Genomic DNA, 16204 nt, shown 5'->3' with positions numbered 1-16204 from the left:
GGAGAGAACGTCGTGTCTATGCTTAGGGAGTGCTTTATATAGTATCCTGTAACCACAGTCGCAGCTGCTGAGTAAAAGTTCCTTCAACACAAGTGGACACAGGACTCAAGATGCACACACAGGTACCGGTACATCAAGTGTCTCTTCTCAGTAGGGTGCCACATGGACATAAGATGAAGTTCACTTTTCTAGTTTTCCCACTCGATGCTCTTATTTTGTTTTTTTTTTAGTTCCCTAAAAGTTTCATTTAAATGTATGTTTTGAATAAAGGAACATCAGAAACATTGCATAATACAGGCTCTGATGAGATTTAGCACACCATAAAGTGCCCAACTGATCATTTCTGCACCCTAACAGCCCTCACAAAGCTCTACAACAATAGTAACACCCAGCATTTGTTTCCATTGATTGCTCTCTTTCACTCCCTTCTTGGCCAAATGTACAATTGGCCTCCTGTCAGCTAATTCTGCGGCCAGCTGGGGAGCTCTCACACAGAAAGGCCAGTAGCTCTGAGCGATCATGGCTAAGGGACCCTGAGCTTTGTCTCTCTGTCCTCCACCCTTGCCCTGGACTCGTCCTTCATCAGCTGCTGGCTCATTCCCTGTATAGGACATGTGACTGGCGACCCCTTTGCCAAATTGCTTCATGGATCAGCTCTGTTTTCTGCTCTTGGATGCACTCACGCTCTCCTCTGTCCCGGAGCACTCTGGATCAGAATTATCCACAGAGTTTGAGGGGGGGAGGTTTTCACTGCTGCCAGCAACTCACCAAATGCCACCTCTCTGGCACAGAGAAGTCCTGACTGGAATTACGTAATAATGCATTTCCTCCTGAAGCACTTCCACGGTGTGATGTCCAGCATGCTAACTGCCTGCCTTACTGTTCCAAGGCCTTCAGAGCAGGCTCCAGGGGTCTGAAGAGACTCAAACTTGTATAACCAATAGCCTGAGTCCAAGTCAGGTGTTTGGTTGTCACTATACCTGGCAAAACATTCTGGCACAAGACTTGATTTGCTTAATTTTGAGGTAATTTTAAATTGCAATAGCAACTTTGGGTCAGTAGAGGCAGCATAGGCCCACAACTTGAAAGAGCAGGACGACCTGATAGCTGCTTAATGTATTTATCTGGGGCTAAACAATATGGGCTACCTGCTGAACCAGAACAGTGGGTTTAACATTACAAATGCACAACATTTCTACCCTAAATTTCTACCCACAAAACTTAAAGAGGCCAAAAACCAGACAGCCAAAATTGAGATTTTAAGGGTGTTCCTTATTTATTTTATTAACCTATAAGTTCTTGTTAGCTGCTCCATCAAACAAATCTTCCTGTAATTAAGTGTATGTTACATGTTTATGTGTCTAAACCTGAATACACTCTTATTTCTAAAAGCAGCACTTTTCTCTGAGCCACTGATCCTCCATTCACCTTAATTCACCCCATTAATTAATTTAGTTTAAAAAAAGTGACTTACCCTCCTTCTCATATGGACAGTTAATAAAAAGCCATAAACTAAACCAAACAGAACACCCGATCAAGCCCACATCTTCACCTCATAAGCTCATAGGACCAGGTTCCAGCACGCATATCTTAACGACGTCATTAAAGCCGTAATGGCTATCGTTTTATGGTAATTGTGCGTGCCGTGTTATTGAAAGGCTCATTGTTCTGATGATGGCCAGCTCATAAATAAACTTTATGAAGAGATCACGATGGAGGACGCAGATTGCCAAGTCTATTCAGAAAACAGAGCTGGCTCACCGGTAGTGGCGTGACTGTGTGTGAGTGGCTGGATAAAGAGTGACACAAGTCCTGACTCTAACAGGACTTAAGAATAGAGGATGCATACACAACCTTTAAAGTTCCCCCGTTTAAAAACTTTATAGAGTTGTTTTAGTCCAGCAGAGACTTTAAAGAAAAGTCTTTTGCAGACACTAGTTTGTGTGGCGGGCACACTGGGGGTCTGTCTTGCTCCTTTTAGTCCATTTTAGCTCTTTGTTTTGGTTGACTCTCAGCAATTCCTGACAGGACATTTTTTTCTTTCAGTAAAAAATGCTAATAATTATCTCACAGTCTGCTACCTGCTTAGCACTAATTCAGGTGAGTGAAACATATGCGAACAGGATGGATTTCTTTAGGGTTAATATAGTTAAGATTCATGACCCTACTTGCAGCATCATTAAATTAAGAGGGGTGTCTCATTAGGGGTTTCATTAAAGGATAATTCTGATTTATTGGACAGGCTTGTTTAGCAGATGGAGCTTTTGATCATACATCACAAACTCTTCCTCATCAGATGGAAACCAAGTCCGACAGAGAACTGAAAGATGCTCAGAGAAGGGGAGTGGTTGATTCTGCGTCAGTGCTTTTAATCTGGTTATAATGGCCTTGTCATGTTCATTCCTACATTCTGGGAACATGCTGTTAAACAGGTTTTAAATCAACACCCTTGTTCACTAGAATCTCACTCACGTCTCTGTGGACACAAAGTTGTCTCTAATCTCCCACCCCATGCAGTCTGGTGCAAGATGACAGGGAGAGCAGGAGGGATCAGAGGACCAGGCAGCGCTTAGTTTAGCCTAGCATGAACCCCCTTATATAGGTGGTATCAGAGTTGCCACACCAAGCAGAGGTCAAACAGCTGATAAAGCACATGTTTTACCTTTTAATGTGTCATACATTAACAAAGTCAGTGCATATGGGCTGTTTGATAAGACTACTGGAGACCAGACCAGCAGGAATAAATCTCTGCATAATGGATTCAACAGCCCTTCCTCAAAAAATCCAAACTATCAGCACCTCCTTTCACTCTTGATTGAACAGTTCACATGTGCTCTAGTGTTGTAATTATGATATATGCAGGAGTCAGTCGGTGGAAACTTTAGCGGTCAAAGCTGCTTAGCTTTGACTTTGAGCTGCACAGATGTGGCGGTCCGGCTTTAGTTATACGATCAAAGCCTGTCCAAACACATCGGCTGCTTTTATGAGACTAAAACAAACAGCCAGGCGTGATCACAGTTACACACACACACGCGCACACGTGTCATTTCAGGATTGAATCTGTTTGCTGGGGAAAATACCACATTGGTGATGAACCTGACTGAGTGTGGGAACAAATCTGGTGCAGGTAGCAACAAGGATACATTTCCGCGGGGACACCTCAGGCCATGTTTGTTTATTGCATGTTTAAACGTGCGTGTGCTTTCTACTAACTTTACAGATCATGCAAAACTGGTTCATCTTCAAAACACCTTGTTAACTATATTGTCTTCTTTAACAGAAGCACACCTGTTTGGCTTGCATACCATTAAAGAGGACGAGAGAAAATGAGACATTCTGTCACCTAACGACTACACATACAGGTTGTTGTGAGCGTGTTTTGTAGACAAGGCAATTTTCTCCTCTCTTATCTGTTAAAATATGACATGTTGTTCTATTAAAGTGCAATTAACATTTCACAAGCTTGTCCAAACCCCAATTTCTTCCCTTTTTACTGCTGCCTTCTATCTCTGTGCTCCTGTTTTCTCGTCTATATCTTTACGGTGACAGAGAATAGAATTAAAATGGCTGACAGGAGGTTAAATCACCAATTAATGCTCACTAAAGAATGGCTCTTATTCTTCACAATCTTAGAATTTTCTCATGGTTTTAACTCAATTCTTTTAATCTTCTGTCTATATTGTTCAATTATAATAGTAATGGCCAGCATTTGTTCTTTTTTTTCTGTTTTTTTTTTGTCTCATCCCAAAAACCTTTGACAGGTAGTGGTTGTAACTGATGTTCAGGTTATGGCTTTTGTGGGCGAATTCTTATTGAAAAATGAATCATTTAAGACATACAAGTTGCTTTCATGATCACAAAACACATCTCAACTTTACAGCAATTAGGATGTGTTATCATATATATGTGTATATATATATATTATGGAGCCCCTCCAGCAACATGGTCAAAAAAAAAAAAATTGTGGCCACAAATTAGGTATAACATGCGCATGAAATACTAATTTGCGGCCACGAAATATTTATTATCATATCATTATTAGTAGCAGTAATATTATTAGAATTCATGGACAGGGGCGCATGGGAGCTGGCTGCCCAGCCAGGGAACACCCTCCTTGGGCAGCAGGGAGCGATGATCATCCCTTTCTTGGGAACACACTGGAGTACTGGGGAGCTCCAGGGGTGGTGGTCCGGTGGCGCACGGGAGCGGGCTGACTAGCCATAGAGCAACAATCCTCCCTCTCTTGGGAATGTGCTGGAGCACTGGGAAGCTCCAGGAGTGCAGGGGAGCGGGGTGCCCAGCCAGGACGTAACCTCCCGGGCAGCAGGGAGCAATGATCGTCCCTCTCCCTGCGCATCTTTTCTAGGGTCAAAGGTAGAGTCATTAGAGGGGTTATAACGACACAATGGACAGGGAGAGGGTGCTCCCTTACCTGGCAGCCCACTCCCGTGCGCCCCTGTCCATGAATTCTAATACTAATACTACAACTAATAATAACAATACTAATTCATGAATGAATTAGTATTTAGTGCACACATTATACATAATTGAGGGCTACAATGTATTTATTTTTTGACCATGTCACCAGAGGGGCTCCGTAATACATATCTCAACAATGGCAATGATAAATCAGGTTCTAAGAGTACAAAGTTCCTCAAGTGGCCACTTGAGGATGGATGAGAAAATGAGTCACTCCCCAATGTTTAATGTTACAATGTCTACCTTTACAGCTGAAAAAACATAGTGAGACACACCTTTGTCATCTAAGAATACAACAACACAAAAATACTAAAGTCGTTTATGTGAAATATGGATACAGAGTAATGTAATTGCTCTGCTTTGGTCTGCTAAATAATTTTCAGATCCATCTTCTTCCATCAATTCATCTTTTGAACGAGCTTAGTCCTGTACTAGAGGGTCACGGGGGGCTGAAGCCTATTCCAGCTGTCAATAAGTGACAGGCAGGGTGCACCCTGGACACGTCAAAATTCATAGTGCCAATTGACCACTAAGGTTGGAGTTCCTTTTCTTATCGCCAACATTTTTCCATTATTTTTAATGTCCATCGATCAAGCTGTTGGCAAGGTACAGTATTTCATCTCAAACCAAAAGTGTCGACTTGCGAGTAGGGCCATGGAAAAAGTAAAGAAACATCAAATGGGTTAATTCTCACGAAGTTTCACTGCAGTCGTTCCAATAAGTGCAGCAATATATTTCAGTCAGGGTCGAGTCATGAAGAAGTGTCCAAACCGAGGCTGGATAAAAAAAGCTTGTGTAAAAGCCAACTAAAGTATAACCAAACCCATAGTTTGCCTCTAAAATCCAAGTAAAATCTGATTTTGTTGTCAGTGCTTTTCTGGTTGACATGTCTGCTATCCAGCCTTTTCATCACGTTCAGCCATGTTTTCCAGCGTGCTACACTGGCTTCCTGATTATTTCAGCAAGTTCAGAGTGCGCCAACCCCCTCCAACACAGATGTATCTGTGAGAGAAGACTGGACAAAAGTACAAATATTAAAAATTACCATCTATTCGTGTAGTGTGAACCACACACCGGTGTCCTTTTTCTAACAAGACCATGAAATTGGCAGAAGGAAAAAGAGAAAAAAGAGAAGATGGTGAAAGAAGAATAGATTTTGAAGATCTAGCTATGATCTCTCTGCCAGTTGTTGTTTCCTGTGGATACACTTTCACAATTTAGTTGGTAGCAAAGCTCCCTCTCCCCCTCTCTCTCTTCCAGCTGTGTGCAGATGTGAACCTGTGTTCCTCCTCGCAGGAAGAATGTTTTAGGAAATAGGAAACGTTTTCCAGATGGCTGGGCTCGCGGCCCTGTTCGGGCTACAGTGTGAAGCGATCTCGCTCTCATGCTTGCACTCAAGACGCATGCCAAAAAAAAAACCATTCCTTAACATGTGCAAAACATACGCCTAATGCTACGCTGCGGGGGTGCACACGGCGCGGCGGTATGCTCTGAACACACAGGCCTGTGCTGTTGTCTCATTTTCCAGTTGATTTCAGGTCCAATCAGACAGTAAGCCGAGTTTCCTGTTCCTCTACATTCTCCTACAGCAGGCTAATATTGGCAATCATTGTGTTATTGGATGCTTTCCATATCCTGCCTGTATTGTAATTGTTGGACCCCTAAACTGTAAAATGATATTTTATAATCCTGTTTTGTGGTTTATGTTATACTGGCAGTTTATGTGCATAGGTACTTATTGCTGTAACTTTGTATTTATTACACAAAAAGCATGCCCATTACACTGTAAAACATATATGTTTTCAGGTATTCTAACTTTTTATTGAAAAAAAAACTATGGAATATTTGAGTTAAAGAAGCAATCTCTTTAGCGCCTCTGGTAATAAATTTCACTTTCCATTGATGCAAATAGTGTCACGTGTGACATCATCAGCCATTTTAACATTAGCTCCACCCACTGACTGACTACAGCCATTATTACATTGTCTTATTTGTACATCCATCCTTTATGCATTTACCTGCTTTGTCCTGCAGTGCAGGGTCACAGGGGGCTTGAGAGGACAGGTCACCAAGGCAACACCTCACACTCAACATACACACTCACACCTATGAGCAATTTAGAGTGACCAATTAACCAAGAAAAAGCACATCTTTAGACTGTGGGAGGAATCCGGAGTACACAGAGAACTTGCAACCTCCACCACAGGTGGCAAGAAGGTTCCACTGCAGGAACCTTTTTGCTGTAAGGCGACAGTGCTAACCACTGCACCACCATGCCGCCCCCTTATTCATACATATTATAACTAATAACAAATCAAAGAAAAGCAAAGTTGCTCCTGAAAATTTTGCTAATGACGGCAAAATTAGAATCAAAACAACAAGCAGAAAGAGGCTAAAAAGTTGTTTCTATTGCTGACTAACATTCATGCTAACATAAGGCTCATGTACAACATAAGACAGAACTAAGCTTAAAAAAAACACAGTATAGTTCCCACAATGTGTTTTCCGTAACCACGTTTAAAGCCAATCAAATACAACAGCGTGGTATGAGCATACAAACAGCATCATTAAAAAGTGGATGTAGCCTAGCATGAGCATAAAGAATAGAGTGTGGTAAAATAGGGTTTTCTAACAAGGACTCAATTGTTCTGGTCTTGCCCATGTCTATGACCTTCTTCCTATTACTGATTGAAGCAGGAAATAAAGACATGAGCAGCTTCTGCTCGACCCAGACACAATAAATTATCCATCACCTAAGCAGCTCATTGATTTTCTCCTTCTACCTGCATCCTTCCCTTGACAGATTCAGAAAAAAAAGTTCTTCAGCCAAGGTTGAAGTTTCTATATGTGCACCTTTAAAGTCTGGAAACTTTCATACAGATTCTTTACATGCAGTTTCTGTTTGTGTGTCAAAGCACTTGTCTTGAGAGAGCAGACTCACTGCCTGCCATCTTAGGTAGCATGGAGAGCTCCCCTTGGTGCTCTCTCTCTGTCTCTCTGCAGGCTGTAAAATATGTATGGAGGAGGGAAGTGATGAGGTGGTGGAGGTGTGGGGCAGAAGGGAAGATGATGCTCTCGCCTCGATTAAGTATTTACAGCAACAACAGACAGATCTGGACCGAGGGAAAAAACACTGGGAGAACGAAAGATAGAGAAAGAAGCAAAGTGAGGTAAATTAATCTAAAATAAAGAGAGTGGAAGTGAAGAGAAGATGAGCCCGAGTGAAAAAGCAGAAAGGAAATGAAACACGCTGTCTTGATTAAGCTCAAACGTGTGTGTTTCTACTTCGTGGTTCGTTCTCTTTTCTGGTTTAGTTTGGGGATATGTGAGCTGGACCCCAGGGAGGGCTAATCATCAACACATTTGTTAAGGGTGGAATGACTGTGTGTGTGTGTGTGTATAGTACACACTCCCATGTCTGAAATAAAGTGATTAAGGAGGCATCAAAGTGGGAAGTGAGGTGACTGCGGCAGTATCCTGCAGTCAATAAAGAAGAAAACAAAACATCACAATCAACTGAGGCATTGAGACTGCTTACACTTCCTCTAGTGATGTCATCACCAGTTGGGTCGGGTTGGATTGAGATGCACCATACCAATATACCGATATCAACCCACTCATTATGACCAATACTGAACCACTTTCCTACTACAACTGTCCTCATATGTGTCTAAATTTAGACACGTAGACACAATTTTTTTTTCTGTGCTGTGGAGGTCTCAGGAACTGTTAGCATAGCTGTTGTCTGCTTATGATAGCATCCTTCAGCACTACAAGTTTAATGAGTTAATGTTACTACAGGAAATACTTGATGTTCTCTGCAATTACCCAGATTAAGTTTGTGTATCAGCAACAGCAGCCAACAGAAGCATCCTACATGAAACATCTTCCAGCTTATTTACCAGCCTCCATTTTAATTATTCACATGTCTTTGTGTTTCTCGTTTTTGTGTTGCTGCAACACAGAAAGCTCAGATGATGTCATGTTAAAGTTTAATTCCTATTGATAAGCTTTAATGTTAAATTACACATCTCTTTTGTATCGTACCACTGTAGTGACCCAGTTAAGTCAGGAAACATCAAAACTCCATCTTCTTGTATCATCACTTACTTTATCATCTCCCTGATTGTGCTGGTTGATGAAAAAAAAAATCTGAATATGACTCCATGTGCAGAGAGGAATGGAAGGAAAGGGATAGAAAACAGAGCAGGACAAGAGAGTGTGGATAGTGGAGGACTGAAGTGTCCGTCTGAAGTGTGATGCCCCCTACTGTTCAGAGACTCCTTTGATTTGCTCTCCTCACTGCACACTTTTCCTTCTTACACCCATTAAATTTTAAAAAAATACATCCATATAGTGTAAATGCATAATATTATAGAACATAAAATGCTTGCATGTGCAAATTTGTTCTGTAAAACTGAACCGAACTTTCCCACAGAAGGATTTGCGCTGACTGTCTATGAAATCGCCCGTCGGTAGGGCTGTTTAGCACATCCGACAATTTAGCCTACTTGACAGACATATCGCCTGCAGTGTGGTGTGGGTATACGTAAAAGTGCGAGCCTTGTCAGACAATCTCTTCATCTATAATGAAACAGTGAAACCACCTCCCTCCCTCCCTCCTCTTTCTCCTCCCTTCTCCCACTCCTAGCCCCCCACCCCCTTCGCCTCTTCAAAAGACGTGTGAAGATGCCATGAATTATAAATACCCCACTCCACTCTTACAACACCCTGTTTATGTGCGTGTGATTAGTGTAAGAGTGAAGTGATCACATATGGGTACCCGGGGTTAAAACATCTTTAACCAGTAATGAATGATTAAGTGCTTGATGTGACCTATGAAGGCTTTTTAAAGGGCAATAAAAAACTGATATGGGAAATCTCCCCATAATAACTCCTCATTCTAAATATGGGCAAAGCTGTATAGTAAGAGTGTAAACCTGTTTTACTATGGCGGTGCCACCCTCAAGAATGCATTAAATATCATTCTACATAGACAAGTATAGTGATGCCGTGGTAGTGATGCCATTAATATAATGATATAAATGGAATGAAGTCAAAAATTTATGGAAAAATGACATTGCACAGTCCCCTTTTCAAGAAACTAAACTAGTTTTGTCATATTACTTCATGAAAATATAACAATACAATCAATTCTCCCCATCAGATCACAAACAGACGGCTGCCCGGCATCTGAAAGCTCTGCTCCTCATCTAAACATAAGAAACACTTGCAGTGAATGTTCAGGGCCAAGAGAAAAAGTGAAGGGTGCATCTGCTCTTTTCAGTTTGAGGATCAAATAGGTTTACTGAGTATTTCATGGCTCCACTTGGAGCAACAAAGTCTAAACATGAGTTCTGTCAGCCTGCAGTCAGCACAGTGTTTGGTAATGCAGTGGCAAATCCTCCACGTCTTTGCCTAATCTGTGAGCACCTCTTCCCCCTGTTTACTCTGAAGCAGTGTGTACAAGTTTGATCTGTATTTAAGGTATGAGTCTAGAGTAAGTCACCTTAGAGATGATATTGGGTTAGACAGACATCCTGCTTAAGTGTCCTCAAGCAAGACACACTCAGTGTGAGTCTCGCTAGCTTTATACGCTGCATCATCTCCAGAAACTCTACAGCTCTTTACTACTCACATGGACTCCAATGCAATCCACTTATGGTCTGATTTCAATAGGGAACGAACATCAGCTTCCACTAACCAATCAACACAGACTGTTGACTGCAGCTTGAAACAGCATGGTAGGGTGTAGGGAGTTAAACCCAACCATCTTCCATTTGCAATATGACTAGTGCCTATCACATCTGTTAGCTACCCAGCTTTGTTTGTCAGTGAGGAAACAGTGGCATATATATCAGTATTTTATTACATATTACAATCTAGTACTGGTATTGGAGCCTCTTGGCCTTCAGTGCTCACACAGTGGAGGGATCTTGCATTTCTAACAGAGAAGCTGCTGCTTCATGTCACAATCCTCAACAAATCAGTCGACTCCAGCGGAGAGATTCAATGGTCTGGCGCCAGGTAGCCAGCTAAGGTTCCAAACTGAATCTCACCCTTGCTCCTAGCTCCCCAAGTACCATCCTGAGCTGTCCACCCCCTGCTCTTTATAAACAAACTACTTAATCCCTGCCACCTGCCTCCTCCGTCTGTGTCTCCTTTGGGTCGACTAGTTCAGTAGTTCTCTGTGACAGCAGGACGTCTGAGTATTAAACCTCCAGTGTATCTCCTCTCACTTCAGGGGTCCAGACCTCTGACTGTGGTAATTCACCTCTGCCACAGAAAAACACAACAGTACCACCGCCACAGCATCAATTATTGACCACAGCCTGGACACACCGAGGCTCCTGTTACAAAGAAGTACCTGTTGCCAAGAGACACTTTTATGGCTTCAATCTGAGTCAATCCTCCGACATGTTAATGCTCTCCATTTTCACGTACGTACTTCAAAGTGAGGCCTGGAGACACCTCAGGTATAAGTTACCCATCAGAGAACCATTCTAACAAGACAAGTGAGGGGGGGGGTTGTTTGGAGCATTTCTATCAGCCGTGTTAAAGTAACTTGGACCAGCCATAACTGACTGAAGGACAGACATGCAGTAATAATAAAGCATTCGATGCTGACGCCAGACTCTGGGGCAGACAAAACTCGCACACTGTGGAGACAGAGGCACGGCACGGACTGCGGTTATGGTTGTGATTAGAAGGTATGAGCGGGCAACTCTCTATTTGATGGTTCATGGAACAGTTCATGGTGATCTCTGCAGTAAACCTTAAACTTTATAAATCTGACTTACATTTTAACCCATACCATACAGCATAAATTAGGTAATTTGTTGGTGTCTTTACTATCAAGGAGAAAGCATGGCACACCATGGTCACCTTCACCTTGTTCTCACCTGTAGTCCCATATGGCCAGGATTCTAGCAGACAAACATTGACTTGTGTCAGTGTTGAGTCTTTTTCATTAATAATCAGTGAGTAATAATAATAAAATTGACAGTCCTGGAAGTGATGTGTATTCTGCCTCTTTCATACTACAGTACATGCAGAATCTCAATAAAGTGCACAGAAGTGCTGGATATATATATCCTCTATCCTTGTCGAATAAATAATTATTGCCCTGTAAAAAGCGTGTAGATCACTACTTTTAGGCACAAATACACATTATAAGTAAGAGGACAGTGAGGCAGATTTCTCTGGTCGAGAAAGTTTTTTTTTTTTTAAAGGATCTTAGTTGTAGGTGTTCAGATGTGAAGACGGTTGTCTTCTGACAAGGATTTATAGACTTCTGCTGTTTTAAAAAGGCCTCACTTCATTAACTCGGCTACTCTGAAAACTTTTTTTCTCTCTGTGTTGTTAACATCCCCCCACCTCCCCCACCTCCCCCACCTTGTGTGAAACCTGGCATCTTGATCTACGCCACCTGACAGGGCAAGACGGCAGAGCCATTCATCTTCCCCCCATCTTCCCCGTTTGATCCTACAGCCCTGGGACTTCAAAGCCTATAGGCCAGCGGACTGTTGCCTGTCCACGCACCATGCCAAACTGATAACTACAAAAGGAACTGAGCTGCACCCTGCACACAATACCCACCAAACCCATGGTCAGCTGGGATTTCTAGGAAATGTGCTAATTTCATGGTAATTCCTTTTTTTTGATTATGCCAACAGGCAGCTGACCAGTTTCTCCTGCAATTTAACCATTTGATTGTCTTTTCCTTTTCAGGAGCAAGCGGTCCAGCATTTTTCATACACTGCAACAATTAAAACATCAACAGGGATGGGAGAAAAATATGTACATTATTCATATCTGTCCTCCAGGGAGACAGGCAGTCAGAGCTAATGAGAGGCTGAAGCTTTGAAGTCATGGAGCCCTCAGTGAGGTGAATGGCATGAATTAAGTACCACCATCAGACACGCTTTGCTTCTAGACAGCTAATTTTAGCCAGTTTTATAAGCTCCAGCTTGTATAGTTTTTAAGTTTTTAGTAGGAAAATTGAATATAATTAAGTCTCCTCCGCTCTATATTATCAACAAGGTCAGGCTCAGGAGCACTGCAGGAGCCGGTAGAGAGAGGATGTAGAATAATGACAGAAATGATACTCTATGAGAATACATGTACTGACACATGATATGCTTGTTGTGAAGTGGAGCGGAATGGATGCATTGCTTTTTCCGAGGGAAGTGAGAAGCGTTCTTGGCGAGCCTCAGCTCTGCTAAATAGAGGAAGCTCTGCCAGCCAGACTTGACCCCTTTCCCTGGCACTGCCGGCGCCTGCCGTCCTGCCCTGTGCCACGCTGATATGCTATCTGCCCAAACAGATGCCCGCTCTGGCCTCGCAGCACCACTCTCCGGTCCCCCACTTTACTCATGAGCTGCCTGCTGATGTTTTGTCCGCCCTAGCGCTGTGTTTCACTCTTGTCTCCTTGAAGAGGCACAGCGGTGAGATACCCGAGACCTCCCTGACCTCACTGTTAAAGAGAAGCCGCAAGCTGATAAAAGGCCTGCGTGCATCCGAGACCAGACATGACATAAAGACATCCAACATGAATGGACACGGTGTCGGTGTTTGGCCTACCTCCACAGCGAGCTCTCCAGGACCTTGGTAGAGTCGGCGTGGTAGTACTTGGTCAGGATCAGGATGACCTGCAGGAGAACACAGTGGAGAGAAACATTTAGAAAGAAGATAAAGGAGCAAAAACAGGCTTATAGCAGTGGATATTTAAACTACTGGGGTTAAAGGTCAAAGGTAATATTTAGGAAAGAAATCATTAATGGGAGAGCAGAAATCTCGAAATGAAACTGATGTTTTTCTTGAACTTTCTTTTTTTAATCCCAGAATATTTAAAATTCTGAGAAATTCAGAAACTTTTGAGCATAATCCCACACTCTTTAGGGTTACTTTCTAAAGACAAAAACAGTTTAATCTCAGTATTTCACTCTCAAAAAATCTTAAATCAGATTTCACTAAGAACCGAAACAAACAGGTAAATAAAGAGTTCACTGTCTGTGTTAAGGAATTCAGTTTGACCCTTCAGGTCAAATAAAAGAAAAACTCATATTTTAAAATATCCATTATTCTTTCATATGACCTAACACTCACAATTTCAGGCAACGGGGCTTGAGGGACAGTTCTTTTTTAATCAATACTTAATAATTTCAAAGCACCACTGGTCAGTCAATAGACCTGCATAATCGTGGCAAATGTTTGGGCTGCTATTTAAACTAATCTCTCTTCTGTATTTATGTTTAATGCAAAGGCAACCGTGGGGATTGTCTGTGCTGCTGCTGCTGATTTTTGTGTCGAGTTCTGTCTGAGTGTGCTTACAGAAACTATTACCCTGAACAAATAACGGCCTTGTTTGCCACTTTGATTCCGTAGAGAGCTCACACAGAGCCTTTCTCAGCATTTCCTCCTGGCTTCCTTTGTTAAAAGTAAAATTATCTTCTTTATTTTAGGAAGAGGATGGATTTGTTTTGGGACTAAGGGGTGAAAATAGTTTTATTTCACGAAATAAATAAATAAAATGAATGTATTATTCATATCAACCCAGACATCTTGGTCTGGAGCACAAACCCCCATGAGTGTAGACTGGATCAGAGACGCTTGTCTTTCATATTTCTGAGGACTCCTGTTCTTGACAGCGAGGTCTGCTGGGATTTGTGTTGCCATGGTAAGAGTGCCAGTGGGTCAAACATCACAGTGTGGGCTAGAGGTGCGATTGACAGGCAGGGTTGCCAGTAGTAGTGAAAAAAAACCCCAGTCTGGATTCAGGTGGAGGTGAATTGATTAGCCTAAGGGTCCTGTCCAGAGGCAGCTGCCAGCAGCCGGCTGTGTTTAAGGTGGCTTCTCCTGAGGAGTCATCATGCAAACTGTGTGCAATATATCTTCCCATGTCAGGATGGCCAAGTGGTCTAAGGCTTCAGACTCAAGGATAATCTTGTTCCACAGAAACGGGACTTCTGGTCTCCAAATGGCTTCATGGCTTCTTGAAGGTTTGGTTCCTGAATGAGACTCGGAAAATGAAGAGTGCTAACCAGTACAGGGGTCAAACCTCTGGCTGGTTTCTTCAAATCACAACCTCGTGCAATTTTTCCACTAAGGCGGAACCGGCCTTTAACTGTGACTTAAAAGACATTTTGTCACTCAAAATGAGAGTTAGCCAAAGTGGAGCACCACAGCTGGAGAGGCACAGAATGACACAGACTGCCATCAAAGACTCTCCGCTCAATCTCAAGGCAACCGTAACCAGGGAGTTCAAGCCCTGGTGGAGCAGAGAACATTCAGCGTCAGTGTAAAACCTGCTTTCCTCCATTGCTCCTTACTGTCACATAAATCTTTCCTTTCTGATGACAAATCAGACAGCACCCTTGTCTGATATGAAATACAGAGGTGTGCTGGTCTCATGAAGCATGTAGCGAGCACTCCCTGATCGGTCGTCGGACGATTCTGTGACTCAACCCCCGAAACAGGCTGTCCGCCTCTGCACAGCTGTCCTTCTCCTAATGAGATACTGGTGCAAAGCTTGACACGTTTACCATGCAGGAAGAAAGTCCCTTGACACTAGGATTAGAATTCAGCATGCCGCACACTTAGTACTTATTCCTCCAGAGCCACTTTTGGTTTGTTTTCTTTTTTAGGCTTAAGCCTTTGTTTTAATGGTTGTATTGACAGGAAGATTTCGTTTTTTTTGTGTGTTTTTTTTTCTTTTCTTTTTTTGTCAAATCAAGCTTGATTTTATTAACTAAACAAGCTGCCATGGTAACACATCCAAGAAGAGCAAGAATCCTTTCATATTTTTGTTACACCAGGCTTGTCTTATACAGGCTAGAGTGTATCCCATCTGTCTTTGGGCGAGAGCTAGAGTGAATCTTGACAGGTCACCAAAATTTTTTAGGACTTTGATGAAAAGCTTTCATCTAGAAGAGAAGAGAAATGTGACAGTAAATACACTTTGCCTACTGGATATGAGTAAGTGCGGCTTTTACACTGTTGCAAATATCAAATTGTATCTTCGGTCTGGAGAAGGTAAAAGAGCGATGCCTCTGAAGTCTATCAGAATATCAGCCACAGGAGACTCAGTGTAGGTATGCATCATTTATCCAAACGCCAATGCCAATAAAATATGCTGCCTCTCTATCCCCATGTTGAGTCAGTCCTCAAGGCTCCGAGTTGTGTTCAATTGGAAAATGATTTTTCTTTGGGGATAAAGTGGACAGGGCAAGGATGTATTTGACCATAAATCACTCCTGGCAGGAGGCAGAGAGAGTGTTTATTTGGCAGCGGTGTACCTAGCCACATCGACAAAACTGCTGAACAGCATAGGAGCCAGATCCCTGTATTCCCTCTAGTGTACAGAGGGGTGTGTTAAGACTACAATTTGGCAGATTCCGCCTACAGCTCATTGGACTAAACAGCAGAATTGGCACAGGGGTAGGAATCTAACCAGAGCACCCTTTCTATCATCATTGTAATTCAATAGAAATAAATTACAGAATCATACTCAGCGTCAGTCAGCATCGGAAAACATTTTTCATGAGCAATGAGCATAAAAAAAGCAGATTTCAAAAGACGTTTGTGATAAACTCCGTGACCTAATCATGGAGGAAGTATTTCTTCTGTTGTATCCGTGACCACACAGTCATCCTCTGTGGGTTTCTTGTTTGTAAGCTGGCAGACAATGGGCCCAATGGCCTTTATTGGGGAAAAGTCAACAGGG

General features: G+C 42.4%; 1 protein-coding gene across 1 annotated transcript in view; it reads right to left on the bottom strand.

The window, feature by feature from the left end:
- sorcs2 (sortilin-related VPS10 domain containing receptor 2) overlaps positions 1-16204 on the bottom strand; it is a 235948-nt gene that overhangs the window by 158963 nt on the left and 60781 nt on the right. Inside the window, exon 2 of the mRNA XM_028429592.1 lies at positions 13063-13130. Within this exon, the coding sequence (XP_028285393.1) occupies positions 13063-13130 (68 nt within the window). The remainder of the gene's footprint in view (positions 1-13062; positions 13131-16204) is intronic.

The sequence above is a fragment of the Parambassis ranga genome, chromosome 18, assembly GCF_900634625.1.
Source record: "Parambassis ranga chromosome 18, fParRan2.1, whole genome shotgun sequence".
Taxonomy (NCBI): Eukaryota; Metazoa; Chordata; class Actinopteri; family Ambassidae; genus Parambassis; species Parambassis ranga.
Note: the sequence above shows the minus strand (reverse complement) of the source record. Positions and strands in the feature narration are given on the sequence as shown.